Source organism: Castor canadensis, chromosome 14 (genome assembly GCF_047511655.1).
Source record: "Castor canadensis chromosome 14, mCasCan1.hap1v2, whole genome shotgun sequence".
NCBI lineage: Eukaryota > Metazoa > Chordata > Mammalia > Rodentia > Castoridae > Castor > Castor canadensis.
Genome location: NC_133399.1, coordinates 16,122,457 through 16,137,392, shown reverse-complemented (window position 1 = coordinate 16,137,392; position 14,936 = coordinate 16,122,457). Strand labels below are relative to the sequence as shown.

Here is a 14,936-nt window from a genome sequence, read left to right as displayed (position 1 = left end):
GTGACTTTTCCCTCCCTGGAGCTTTGTGACCTTCCTCAGGTTCAGATTTCTCAGGTTTTATCTCTCTGCTATGCCATCCCTACCTCCCTGCCACTTACTCAGGACAAAGGCCTAGTCTGGTTTTTTCTGATCCTCCTCCCTGCTACAGTGTGGCACACAATGTGCAGGCTTTATGTAGAGCACACAGTAGGCATGTTTTATGGAGAGGACCCAGCACACAGTAGAAGAATTTTCCTTACCATCTTTTGCACAGAGCAGAGGCGTAGCTCAGCGCAGCTCCAGTAGTATTTGCTGAGCCTTCCCTCACTCCCTCTGTTTGGGGCTCTCTTCTCTATGGATCCCTCCTCTGTCTCCTTCTAAGGCCTTCATCAGACATCCCATTTTCCTACAAGGGAAGACTGAGCCCAGGAGGTACTGCTTTGCCCAGTCAGAGAAGGATGGGGCCGAATGAGATTCCACTTAAGGTCACCTGGCTCTGCCATCTACTGTTGCCCTCAGGCACTCATCCTGTGCTCAGACCCCTCCTCTCACCAACTCTCATCTCTCCTAGAGCCCAGACTCCAGATGTGCTGCTCCAGCTGTGCTCCTTATTTATGGAATTTGACTTGGGAAATCCCTGGAGAGCCTGGATTCTCTTCTCCTGCAATTCATGTCTCACTGGGGCCTTGGGCTGCTCAGAGGCAGGACCCTTGCTAGGCTGAGCAGCTGATGGACAGAGCTCGCATCTCAGAGCCTCCTAATTCTGCAGGAGAAATGGTGTACCAGGAACTCCCAGCCCAACTTGGAGAGGATCTCGAGATGTTCTGGGACAAGGCTTGGTCCAGCTCTGGTCTCCTGTCCCTAGAACTCCCATTTCGTGATTTTACCTCCCATCCCTTGGCCTTGGAAGGGCAGGAGTGGCTGTAAACTTGGGGACTCAGAGTCACTTTTGCCCATGACACAAACACAAAGTGCTGAATTCTGAAGTTTGCTTCCTGCCTGTGCTTGTGGCCCTGAACTAGTTCCCCTCTGCAAGGGCACTTTCCTGGCTGCCCGCCCAGGCTGGAAGAAGATAGGGAGCCTGCCAGGGATTGGCTGACCCACCTGACACCCATCCCCGTCAGCCTCTCCAGGTCAGGGACCAGAGACAAGGAAGTCCCAGAAGAGGGGTGAGGAGCTTGTGAGGAACAAGCTGATCCTGAGTGAAGGTACTGGCTGGAGTGTCCTGGCTTGGACTGCAGAGGGCACTGCTCAAAGCTGAAGCCGCTCCAGAGAGCCATCTTGCCCAGAAAACTGGTGGTTACTGGGAAACAGCCCTGGTAACTTCAGGCAGCTCTGCACTTCAATTGATCTCTCTCTTGTTTCTCCTCCTCCCCTCCTCCTTCTCCTCCTCTTCCTCTTCCTATTCATCTCCTCCTCATGCAGCTCTTTTCTCTCTTCCTCTCCCTTCTCACTGCCTCTCCCCCTGATTGCTCTGGGTCTCCCTCCCACTCCGTGTCGTCCTTCCCCTAGAACTCATAGTCCCTGCTCCTATCCTGTGTCCCTGTCCTGGGCTCCAGGTGCTCACTCTGTCCATCTGCTTTGCAGGATGCCTCAGCTGAGCCTGTCCTGGCTGGGACTGGGGCTGGAGGCAGCCTCCCCTTGGCTGCTCCTGCTCCTGGTTGGGGCCTCCTGGCTCCTGGCTCGTGTCCTGACCCGGATCTACGCCTGCTGTGAAAACTCTCGTCGCCTGCAATGTTTCCCTCAGCCCCCCAAACGGAACTGGTTCTTGGGTCACCTGGGCATGGTGAGTTGGCAACAGGGTGGGTCCAGGGTGTCAGTGATGATGGACTTCTGAGGGGTCAGAGAGTTGTGGGTAGGGTGTGGGCTGGGGTCCTTGTGGTGCCATCCCAGGCCTTTCTCCCATCCCTGTCCTCCTGCCCCTAGTCTATATTGGGTTCATTTCCTTCTTATCTTCCCTACATTGGTGCACCATGGGGGGACCCCAGGTAGGCTACCCAGAGTGAGGACTCCTGGTGTCCCACAGTCTCTACTGCTGGGCTTCAGGCCTTCTGAGGGGCGCTGTCCAGGGTCTGCTCTCTGCCTGGACCATGTCTTTATGTCTGCCCATCTCTGGCCCTCTGGTTTTCCACCAGAATGATCTTTGATCTCCCTCCCCCACCACATGCACTCAGGGCACAGCTGGGCCAGAAGAGAGGCATGGCTGTCTCCCTCTTCTCCTTCCTGGCCACCTTCCTCTTACCTTGCTCTTCTCCCCTAAGATGTGCTAGCGAAGCCTGTGCTCAACCTGGATAAAAGCCAGCCCCTCACACCCTCTCAGAAGTTGTCCTTTTTTTTTTCACCCTCTTAATTAATTTTCCAATTTTATTAGCATATATTCATTGTACAGGGGAGATTCGTTGTGACAACTCTGAATAGCCTTACATTGTACATTGCTTAGATTCTTCCCTCCATCTCCCCTCTGCCACCCCTTCCCCACTCCACTTAAAGCAATTACAAGATATTTTATTGTATTTCCTTTATGTATATGAAGCCCATCAACCCTATTCCTTCATCTTCATCTCCATTCACCCTCCCCCCTTCATGCCAGTACTCCCCCACACTCTTCCTGTTTTACAGTCCTGTCCTTCATTATTAATCCCAAAGCCAGTGTTCAGATGGGTTTCTCAGTGTATCCCAGCTGTGAATATGCTTTACTTTGGTCAGTTCAACCCCCTCTGCTACTCTCCCTTACCCCTCCGTCCCACCTCCCATTTTCGACAGCTTTCAGTACATACTGTTAAGTCCTCTGCCTGCACAGATGTGAGGTATTTCAATATGGTGACTATTGTTCTCTTTCCTTTCCCTCCTTCCCAGAATTCCATAGTGTGGTTCACTATTGCCAACATATTCTACCTATAGATGTGTGTATGATCATGTTTGCTTTTGTGTATACTGCAGGGGCTGTGTCACCTTCAGAGACTGAATGAGGGACCTGCTGAGCCTCCTGGAAAGTTGCATTAGTCAGGGTTCCCTAGAGAAACAGATCCAATGACACACAAATACACACATGCACATACGTGCACACATGTACATGCGGGCGCTGTTATGCATTGCTTAGCTATGATGACACATTCTAGGAAATTCCTCAGGAGGTGATTTCATTGTGTGACCATCCAAGAGTATAGTCATACAAACTTAGTTGGTGTAGCCTGCTACACAACCAAGCTAAGTGGTATTTCCTACTGTTCCTTGTATGCAAACCTGTTCGTGTTGTGATACACAATTATATTGTGTATGTAAGTATAGAAAAAGTAAAGAAAAAGTACTAGGCCCTAGGAATTTTTCAGTTTCTTTATAGTCTCTTTCTTTCTTCCTTCCTTCCTTCCTTCCTTCCTTTCTTCTGTCCTTCCTTCCTTCCTTCCATCTTCCTCCTTCCCTCCCTCCCTCTCTTCCCCTTTTTCTTTCTCTCTTTCAGTCAGGATTCCACTTTATAGCCCAGTCTGGCTTCAAACTCATAATCCTTCTTCTTTCAGATCCCAAGTGCTGGGATTACAGGTGGACACCACCATGATGTTGTGTTCTTATCTAGGGTCATATTATATGATGATTCTTGACAGAAGTTTCATTAAGTAGTACATGATCATATATATAGTTATGTATATATGCATGTGTACATATATCTACACACTACACATAAATATGGAGAGAGGGGAGGATATATTTATTATGGGCATTGACGTTTGTAATTATGAGACAAAGAAGTCCCACAGGATGCCATCTAGAAGCTGGAGGACTAAGGAAGCTGGCGTTGCAATGAATTCAGTGTGAGACCAAACGTCTGAGATCTGGGGGAAGGGAGGGGCTGCTGGTGTAAGTGGTGGAGTACAAAGGCTTGAGGACAGTGGTTCTGATGTCTGAGAGCAGGAGAAGACGGTTGTCCCAGCTCCAGAAGTGAGAGCCAATTCTCCCCTCCTCTGCCTCTTTGTTTTCTCTGAATCATGAATGGACTGGATGATGTCAGCCACCTGGAGGATGGGTCTTTCTACTCACTCTAATGACACAAATGCCCATCTCTTTTGGAAACACAGTCACAGATACACCCAGACATCCTGTTTCACCAGCCAAGGGGTGTCCCTTGGCCCAGACAGGTTGACACCTGAATTAACTCACCAGGGGAAGTGACCACTCTTATTTTGCTTGCAGGTCCCTCCCACGGAGCAGGGCATGAAGGAAGTGACTCAGCTGGTGGGCACCTACCCCCAGTGCTTTATGACATGGGTGGGTCCTGTTATCCCTGTCATCAACTTGTGCCACCCTGACACCATCCGACCTATCCTCAGTGCTTCAGGTACCTATGTGGAGCAGCCAGTGGGTACCATGCTACATTTGAGGACTTGGAGTCCCTACCCCACCTTCTGTGCAGCCCCTGTAGAAGCCTGACCTTTCCTTCCCTCTTCTCTCTCAACTTCCTCCATCTTTCACCAGCTCTCTTTCCACTGTCTCCCTCCACAATTGTCACCCCACACCCAGCAGGAACCTGCTGCTTAGGAAACCTCAACCCAAGGCCCTGTCCTGGAGAAACCCCCAATACTGAGGAGGTGGATGAGGACAGAGACTTCCCCAGCCTTGTGTAGTGAGGAATGTACTGAAGGACAGGGGCAGTGTTGGCTCAGGGGAGAGGTAAGGTCTCTGCTAGATCAGACATGAGAAGTCAGAGGGTGGCAGTTAAGGGGAGACAGAGGCAGGGGCATCTAGAACGATGAGTGAGACAGTTTAAAGCAGGGGCGGATGGGCAGGGTGGTATCCATGGTACCCGAGGCTCTGCCGTGATTGTATCAACCATGTTCATCCCATGCCCACAGCAATGACAGGCTTGTGGCTCTTAGGGGATTTGGGCAGCTGATTTTTCTTGTTTTGCAGCACTATGGTTTTATACTCAGGGTCTCATGCTTGCTAGGCAGGTGCTCTACCACTTGAGCCACTGCACCAGTCCAGTTTGTGTTGAGTGTTTTCTAGATAGGGTCTTGTGGACTATTCACTCAGTCTGGCTTTGAACCATGATCCTCCTGATCTCTGCCTCCCAAGTAGCTAGGATTATAGGCATGGACCAAAAGTGCCCAGCAGCTATTTCCATGCTATCCAAATATGCTAGGTTGTTTTTCTCATATCCATCCTTTGTTCCCTTATTCCAAGCTTCTCTAGGACACCACCTAGAGAAGGTGCCCTAGTGACACAGGGCAGGTCCCCTGCCCTGTGACCCTCCAATCTTTGGACAGGCCAGACTGAGCTGGGGAAAAAGCAGTGTCCCACAGACACTGTGTCCCACAGAGACCATGGTTCTCTCCAGTGTAGGCAGGAGAGGCTGTGACAGTGATGCCTCACCTCTGTCTCACCTGTGGCAATGACTGTTTGTATTTCAAACATTCTGTGTGATGTCTTCTGTAGGGCCAGACCTGCCGCAAAGCCACAGCTTCTCATATTTACAGTTACACCTGTATCCTGGTTACACATGGCATATTTTGTACCTGGTTATGAAAGGTGGACACTTGGTATCATATGAAGAAGGTCATGTGTGCAGATAATTTGCCAGCTTGGACATCTGGGGCATGTCCAGTTTTGTCTGGTTCTTGTCTCATGATCAGTTTGTGACTGTCTTTTTTTCTGGTGGTCATATCAGGGTCCTACTTGAAGCTTGCCTAAGATCTGGGACCTAGAGATTCTCTGAATATGACTGAGATTTTATTTGAGTCTTGTTTAAGGCTGGAATTAAATACATATAGGTGACATCAGTGACCACACTGCATCACATCTGGGCCACATCTGAAAAATGGGAACATTTACTTTTGAGGCAGTGTCTTACTATGTATCCCAGGCTGGTCTCAAACTGGAGATTCTCCTGCCTCACCCTCCTGAGTGCTAGACTTACACCATATAGCTAGTTAATCAGACAGTTTTTATGTCATAACTGGGCTCTGTGTGTATTGCATGCTGAGATCTGTCAGCCTACCTCTGTACTGTTTCACAGTACATGGTGGGATGTCAGGGAAGGTCATGTTTGCTGAAGCCACCTTATGACATGTAAACTCATAGGTGTCCATGTCACATGTCCCAGGTGTATTTCAGGAGATGTAAGAGAGTGCAGGGATGGACAGAGTGTCCTAGGTCTCTGTAAAGGTCTGTAGAGTGTGGTGCTGTGCTCGGTGCAGCAGACCATGTAAGAGCCATGTCAAGGCGTGCTGACACATGTGGTGCTATGTCATGCTGTGCCTTGACTCTACTTGCTGCTACAGCCTGATCTGCTTTCCCCTGGACTCATTCTTTCCCCCTATGTCCTTGTTTCCCTTCCTCCTATGCTGGGCTTGGAGGGAGAAGTGCAGACCCCTGGGACATGTCCCACACCCCATCCCTTTCATGGCCCCTGATGACTCTCCTTCATGTCAGTTGCTGTGGCACCCAAGGACATGATGGTCTACAGCTTCCTGAAACCCTGGCTGGGTGAGTAATGCAGGTGAAAGGGATGGGGACAGTCTTGGGAGCTAGGGGAAGGTGTTGCCCTAGTCCACTAATCATGGCTGCCCTCCCAGGTGATGGGCTCTTGCTGAGTTCCGGTGACAAGTGGAGCTGTCACCGTCGTATGCTGACTCCAGCCTTCCACTTTAACATCCTGAAGCCCTATGTGAAGATTTTCAACGACAGTGCAAATGTCATGCATGTGAGTCCATGGAACCAGGGTCCCACCTGACACTTGGGGTGGGGGCAAAAGGACCACAGACATAGCTCATCTATAGTTCTGGCTCAAATTGGATACTTTGAAGTCATTGTTGGTTCTCTATGAACCCCAGTTTTCTCATTTATAAAACAGGGATAAACATCTCTACATCAAAACTGGCCAAGAAGAGATATTGAAATCATGTCCCTGGCACATGGTAGATGCTCAAAAAGAGGTAGTTTCTACATTTCTCTCACAAAGGGCCTGTAAACTAAACTCAGTAACCATGAAGATCCAATCCAAATTGGATTGGAAACTTCAAAACTCATTGGATTGAAGCTCTAAGGGCTGATGATAGCTAACAAGTCTGGAGGTACATTGGCTGGTTCTTCCGGACCCCAGAGATGGGCTCACTCATGGGATATGAGGATCTATGGGGCAAGTGGGCAGCTTGGCTGATCCTGGCTCAGTTCTCTCACATAGTTGAGGCTTGGCCACCTTCAGGCTGATTTAGACTGATCTCAGATAAGACAAATGTACTCATATCCCTACAGTTCTCCCTTCAGAAGGCATCCTCTTGTCATTTACATGGCAGAGAGAGGGTCCTATAGAAGGGAGAGAAGGCTGAAATGCCTCTTGAGCATTAGGTTTAATTGTGACCTCATCAATTTCCCCACGTTGTGCTGGACAAAGTGAGAACTTCAGCCCAGAATCAAAGGGGGGAGGTGCTAACATGGGCTTCAACGCTTAATGGTAGGTACTGAAAATCACCTTGCACAGGGTGTGGGTATAGGAAAAAGGTAAGAATTGAGGATGAAGATTTTGTGAAGGTGTAGGATTTTTTGCTAATGCAAGGTGATTAAATGAGCTCTTTCCATTTCATGGATTCTGCCAGAGAAAGGGTCAGAAAGAAAGGGCAGTCAATTCCTCATGGCACAAAAAGCAACATGCAAATATTGTTGTTTTCATTCTTTCTCTAAGTCACAAAATGCAATGGGAGTGACGTGATGGGATTCAGTTGGTGCTCATGCCTTCTACTGCATTTCAAGGAGTAGCTTTAGGCTTAGGGAATTTGCTTTTACACCAAACAGAAGTAAGACTGATATTTGTCAAGGGTGACCATTCTCTCCTCCCTCACTATTATTCTCTAAAAACAAAGCTCTGAGTAATGTCCCAGGTTAAGGAGAGCAGGGTTGTGAATTTTTGGCATGCTCAGGGCATGCATAGGATAGTTTGAAATCAATTTGTTACAATGAAGATGATGACAGCTAACACTGATCAAGCAGTCAGCACTTGCCAGAAAAGATGCCATGTTCCAATTCCATCATCTATGCTGTTTAATATAATTTGCACAATCTGTCAGGTGGGGGTTATTTTTTACCCCATTATGGGTGGTGAACCTGAGGATCAGATACTTTATGGACCTTGGACATGTTTTTCTATCTAGGAAGCAGGCTAGGAATGGTGGAACAGGGGTTCCACCTGGTTTACCTGACGCTAAAGGAGATCAACTTACTGTTGCTGAAAAGTTTACAAGTTGGACATGGGGGAGGTCAAAGCACTGACAGCATGCCAACAGGGCATGGGAGACAGAGCTGTGACTCTAATGTAGGACTCATGCTCAGCCTTGGGTTTTCATCTGCTATAGTAACAGCTTCCACTCAGACCAAAGCCTGGTTATGCTTGGGTTCAGGTACCTGGGGCAGAGGACAAGGAGGTACCAGGAGGCTGGTTCTGGACAGTCCATCCTGGTGGTTGGGGTTAGAGAGAGGCTCAAGGAGCCAGGACCTAGACCCAGTCCTTCCCTGTCCAGGCCAAGTGGCAGCATCTGATCTCCGAGGGCAAAAACCGTCTAGACATGTTTGAGCACATCAGCCTCATGACCTTGGACAGTCTCCAGAAATGCATCTTCAGCTTCGAGAGCAACTGTCAGGAGTGAGTTCTTGCCCTCAAATTGGGAACATGGGCCATGGACCAGAAGGAGGAGGTGAGGGAAAGAGTTCTGGCTCAAATGACCTGACCAATTTCCTGGAGGAGGTGGGTCGGAACTTGCCTTGAAAGACAGGGAAGGGAAGAGCATGAGTCATTCTTCAAGATAGGTGGAACTGTTTGAGTAAGGGTGTGGGGGCACAAAGGAGCTGAAGAACCCTTCCTAAAGTTCTACCACCTCAAACAGCCACACAGGCTGCCAACCATGCCTTTCACACATGGTCTTGGGTAAAAGTAGCAGAGCTGAAGATGGGCATGATCAGAGTGGAGCTCTGTGGAGCACTGACTGCCACATGGACACAAGATGGAGTTAAGAGTGGATTCAAGAATGGGTAGACAATTTCAGGAAGGAGGTGGGGCAGGACTGGATGCTGGTAGGAGAAGAAGGAGTCTGATGCCCACACTGAGCTCTGGGTCGGTCCATATGTTTGTAGATGTTCCTTATCCTGACAGGAGGTCATTCCCACCTGCTTTTGTGAAGTTCTCCTTGGGCTTCAAGAATGTTAAGTGGTTTCTCCCTTTATGGCCTCATCCTGCAGGAAGCCCAGTGAATACATTGCCACCATCTTGGATCTCAGTGCTCTAGTGATGAGAAGGGCTGAGAACCCACTTCTGCACATGGACTTCCTGTACCAGCTCACCCCCAATGGACGACGCTTCCATAAGGCCTGCCGCCTGGTGCACGACTTCACAGATGCCGTCATCCAGGAACGACACCGAACCCTACCTGATCAAGGTCTTGATGACTTCCTCCCGGCCAAGGCCAAATCCAAGACATTGGACTTCATTGATGTGCTGCTGCTGACCAAGGTGGGCTTCTCCAGAGATAGAATGGATTTTGAGGTCAAATGTCAGGTCACATCACTTGGACTTGATGCAGAGGGCACTGTAGCAACATGGAAGGTGCCTAAAGAAGAATGGGACATTCTAGTGACAGATTTTACTGATGACTCTGGAATACAGACAGCAAGAACTGTTAATTCTGAAACCATGAAGAGCCTGAGATGTCACTCTATTTACAAATCATAAGTTAGTGCATGGCTGATCTACATGAATGTTGACAGCTGGCCAAACTCCATGATCCTAGAAGCCCTCTGGTTACTCACAGCAATAACAGCAGCCAGGGTAGGATTGTAGCAAAGGCTTCCCATTCCCCAGCCACCCACCTTCTCCAGGAAATGCCATGTTTTTTCCTGTTTGTGCAGCAGGGTTTACTCTATAGAAGTAACACATGCACATTATAAGTCTTGGAGCTTATATAGAAAAGCTGGACTTATCTGGGTCTTCTTCCCCCCAAGGAGAGAATAGAGGGAGAGAGAGGAAAATGGAGAGGGACAGAAGAGGGAGATAGGGGATTTTGTTCTGGAGTGTAAACAAGTTCTGTCCAGTGCAAAGGTAAAGTTTATTTGCAAAGCAAATGCAATGCCTTCAGAGGAGATAAGAAAGATTCTCTGTACTGAACTCCTGATGGGTACAAATATCCTGGAGCAATGATTAATTTTAACTTCCAAGAGAAATTGCCATTTAATCATCCTGCAACCTCAGTTGCCAGTAACTTCATCTCAGGAATCCATTCCCATGTAGAAACATGGTAATTTTCAAGGGTGACTGATTTCTACAACCAGGAACCAAACAGGAGGCAAGGCAGCCAGGTGACAATGACTGTGGGTTGGGGACTCAAGAGATGGAAACTGAAAGAGGTGGAGAGATAAGGAAGATTTGTTTTTGGTTGGAATATAGATGTTCATAGATTGTCTTCAATTAGATCAGGATCCCCAGTTTTGATTTGAGGAGTCTTGCATTCTCTTCAGGATGAAGATGGGAAGATGCTGTCAGATGAGGACATAAGAGCAGAAGCTGAAACCTTCATGTTTGGGGGTGAGGGTACAAGTGTTAGTCTAGAGAGGGGAACAGGTCTCTCTATCCCAGGGACTGGTGGGTGGACCTGTCCATGCTCCCCTTTCCCCATCCTGCCTGGTGCTGTCTATCCTCTGGGTGCTTCAGCACAACAAAGTTGCCTGCATGGCTGCCCCTCAGGCCATGATACCACAGCCAGTGGTCTCTCCTGGGTCCTATACAACCTGGCAAAACACCCAGAATACCAGGAGCGCTGCCGACAGGAGGTGAGGGAGCTCCTGAGGGACCGTGACCCTAAAGACATCGAATGGTGAGTGCAGGTCCTGGTGGCCTGTTTCCTAGCCCCTCTCATCAGCTTTTCTCCCAGGTGAGAAAGGGAAGCTGTTTTTGTGAAGTTTTCCATTATTGCTTGATGGGCATAGGAATGAAGGTCAGAGGCAGAGCCTGGTTACCAGGCTGACCAGCAAGGGGAGTGTTGTAGACTTTGAGACAGAAAGAGAATTAGTGACAAGATGACAATATGAGGGCAGATAATGCCACTTTGCATGTGCTCAATATACAAACTTCCCTTCTTCTCCAATCCTCTTCTCTCAAAGAGCATTTTATCAAACACCTTTTCCTGGGAAAAGTTCCTACCCTAGTGTCCTGGCCATGGATTCACAGGGGACACCAGGGAGTAAAAGTCTTGTTTCTGTGGTCCTGATCCTATATCATCCAGATCCAGACAGCCTCATCCAGCAAATACTTCCACAGTGCCCTCTGATCCCCAGTTCTGTGCCCAACCCCATTCTGTGCTCTAGAGGCCTGGGAACGACCCAGCCCAGGGACCTGCCTTCCAGGAACTCCCAATTAAGGGGAAGAACAGTCTCAGATTGAATTTCTAATTTCTGCTTTTCTAATTTGCACCTATTTTATTCATCTGAGGCTTATTTAGTGGAGGGAGAAAAGATTCCACTGGGCAACATAGGGGCCAGTGGCCTCTGTTTTGCTTCCTAGATACTTGTTAAGGGGTGGAGTTTCTTTAGGGATGACCTGGCCCAGTTGCCCTTCCTGACCATGTGCATCAAGGAGAGTCTACGGCTGCATCCCCCAGTCTTTGTCATCTCCCGCTGCTGCACCCAGGACATTGCACTCCCTGATGGCCTGGTCATCCCCAAAGGTACCTGAGCTCTGGGGAGGATTCTTCTGGGTAGCCAGTTTCATCAGGCAGCCAGGCCTTGTCCTGACAACTCCCTTCTCTCCCACAGGTGTTATCTGCATCATCAGTATTTTCGGGACCCATCACAATCCAGCAGTGTGGCCGGACCCGGAGGTGATGCTTCTTGCCCTGACCAGAAATTGTGGTCTAGCCCCTGAGTTCTAAGAAAGAGGGCAGATGTTGAAAATCAGACCTCATTTTTCCCAGCACAGACACACCTGTCTCTCTGACTGTGCTGGAGACTCCACCCTGCAGCCTTGTCTCTTTTTCTCCTGCAGGTCTATGACCCCTTCCGTTTCGACCCAGAAAACATCAAGGACAGGTCACCTCTGGCTTTTATTCCCTTCTCTGCGGGGCCCAGGTGAGACCAGAGGGGATGAGGTGGGGTTGTGGTGATGGGGCGGGGGACTGGGCTGACACTGGACAAGGGAGATTGGGATGGGATGGTCAGTGTCCTAGGTGTTCTTCCTTCCTCACCTGAGCAGATACCGTGAGAAGATTAGAGGATGAGGCTGGCTAATTCAGAGTGGTTCGCTGGGCACTCAGAGCCCCTCTTCACCTGCTGCTCTGAGTTGGGGTGTGGACCAGGCCTGGGACATGGGCTGCCACATGGGGTCCCAGCACGTTAGGCCCTTGCCATCCCAAGGGTTGGTCTGGTGGAGCGCATTCCACGGCCAGGGTCGGTACCTTGGGGTCCGAGTGGGGTCCCGGGCAGTCAGATCTCCCACCGTCCACAGGAACTGCATCGGACAGACGTTCGCCATGAGCGAGATGAAGGTGGCGCTGGCGCTGACGCTGCTGCGCTTCCGCGTGCTGCCCGACCACGCGGAGCCGCGCAGGAAGCCTGAGCTGATCCTGCGCGCAGAGGGCGGGCTGTGGCTGCGGGTGGAGCCGCTGCGCGCGGGCGCTCGGTGACCACAGCCTGCGGGACCCGACCGTGGACACCCACCCACCATGCAGCTTCCCAGGGATAAGACCACGCTGTCACCTGCGTCTGCCCTCCGACCTCAAACCCCACCCACCACCATGCTGAATCCTTGTAATAAACCTGTTCTGTCACCTGTGTCTGAGACTCATTGAGCAATAGAAGGGGGCGCAAGGGAACTGTAGGGATCCCAGGGTGGGGGAGGCAGGACTGGCGTCTCTGAGTCCAAGAGTCTGACTGCTGCTTGTTGACCACAGGGTCCCCACGCTGTTGGTACATTTTCCAGGAACCAGACCATGGGAGGTGTTTGTTGAGGAGGGAGACTAGGATTAAGGGCACATTTGTGACTCTGTCAAGATGGAAAACCTGCAGTTTCACTACATTTCCACCACCTTGACACATTTCTTGACATTAAAGCATCATATCATGTGGCCTTAAATGTTTGTACTTAGTTCTAGCCTTTTTTTTTTTTCTTTTTGAGGTACTGAGGTTTGAACGCACAGCCCACACCTTGAGCTACTCACCTGCCCTGTTTTGTTACGGATTTTTTTCCAGATAGGGTCTCGAAAACTATTTGCCTGGGCTGGCTTTGAGCTGTGACCCTCCTGATCACTGCCTTCTGAGAAGCTAGGATTACAGGGATTAGCCACCAGTGTCCAGCTCTTTGTTTTGTTTTTAAGCAAAATATTAGAAAATAATTTCAAGTACTTTAATAGCAATTTCAAAGTGCTCACATTTGCATGAGTTATCTTTATGCGCATTGATGACTTCAGATATCATTGTCAGTGAAAATTGGGTTACTCTTCCTCAAATAAATTTTTTTTCTTTTTTTTGGTGGTACTGGGCTTTGAACTCAGGACCTCACACATGCTAGGAAGGCGCTCTATCACTCCTCTAGACCAAGATTTCATTTTCTAGCAGAGGATGCACATATATTCATGTAGGATTTTGGTGGGGTTTGATGTCTTTCTAGAATATATTGGTGGGAAACTCCAAAAAGACTGACTTTTTAACCTTCTGAGAATGAACTCAAAGTGGTAGAACTTGCCTAGCAAGTGGACAACCCTGAGTCCAAATCCAAGTACCACCAAAGAAATAATAATAGGAAAGCAGACCAGTAAGAAGGGAGAAGGTGAGGATGCAGCTTCCTAAGTACATGCTGATAGCATCCTCACGTGGACCTATGGATCATAAAGATTAACTTGCTTGCTCATGGTCATTGGGTGAGTGAGTCATGGATGGGACTGAGTTTGATCAGGTTGGCTTCAGAGGTTGCACCTTAATCTATGAAGAAGTGATTTCATAGTGGCTTCAGTCCCAGTTATATAAGAACAGCTGGGGACCACTCAGACCTAGTGGTGAGGCTCTTTGGCAGGTGATGTCTACACTTTTTCAATGTAATATTTTTTGACATGAAAGACACTCACTACCGTAAAGAATAAAATACACAGTGAAAAATATTGGTGTTTCACTTGTCCATTTCTCCATTTTCAAGATGAAGAAACTTACGTTTAAGTTTAAGATCTGACTTGTGACAAATGCCTAGAATTGTGTAAGCACCACCACTGGAGTCACCCTGCACTCATAAATTTCCTTCTACTCTATTTTCTTTTTAAATTTATTTTAAATGGCATATAATAGTTGTACAGGGGGCTGTATTGTGATATTTACATATGTGCTTATAATATATCTTAATTAAATTCACACCTCCATCATTGTCCTTCTTCCCTCCTCTCCCCCCCTTAGATTTCATCATTCTATTTTCATATAGAATACAAAATATATCCACCATACTTTTCATCATTCACTCTTTCCTTATCAACATTTTAACTCTTAATTCCAAGAACGTCAAGATTTATTATGCATAAAATTTACTGACATGTAAAATGTGAGACTATTTATTTATTATAAAAATTTTCATCATACAGAGAAGTATTCATCATACAGGAAAGATTCATAATGATAATTCCCATTAGACTTAACTGTACATTGGTTAGAGCACCCCCATTTTCTCTCCCCCTCATATACCCTTAACCTATGTGAACCACGGCTTGGCCTGGCCCAGGCCTCCTGCTCTCTGAACTAACTCCCATGTTCAGGGTTTTATCTGTTGCACCCTGTACTTTGAAGGGCCTAGGTGGCTATAAACAATGGGGCTCAGAATCTACCTTGTCTGCTCCCCAATCTTGTACACCATCCCATGTGAGAAGGGCTCAGTTTATTTCCCTCTGCACTAGGTTGGCCCCACCTCTTTGCCTTGGCTACCTGCCCCGGCTGGGAGGAGACGGTCTGGCCCA

At 48.5% G+C, this 14,936-nt stretch overlaps 1 protein-coding gene across 2 annotated transcripts; it reads left to right on the top strand.

Annotated features, from left to right (window-relative positions):
* The first annotated feature begins 1,132 nt into the window (after positions 1-1,132).
* Positions 1,133-12,762, top strand: LOC109687421 (cytochrome P450 4F1-like). Of its 2 annotated transcripts, XM_074053854.1 has the most exons (13): positions 1,133-1,298; positions 1,567-1,765; positions 4,165-4,309; positions 6,403-6,456; positions 6,546-6,673; positions 8,484-8,605; positions 9,199-9,469; positions 10,471-10,537; positions 10,697-10,826; positions 11,542-11,675; positions 11,764-11,828; positions 11,993-12,075; positions 12,452-12,762. In XM_074053854.1, the coding sequence occupies exons 2-13, from the start codon at positions 1,568-1,570 to the stop codon at positions 12,627-12,629; spliced, it is 1,575 nt and encodes a 524-aa protein (XP_073909955.1). In that variant the 5' UTR covers positions 1,133-1,298; position 1,567; the 3' UTR covers positions 12,630-12,762. The 2 variants fall into 2 exon arrangements, with proteins under 2 accessions (XP_073909955.1, XP_073909956.1); XM_074053855.1 differs by lacking the exon at positions 1,133-1,298 and having other exon boundaries at positions 1,325-1,765.
* The last annotated feature ends 2,174 nt before the right edge of the window (positions 12,763-14,936 follow it).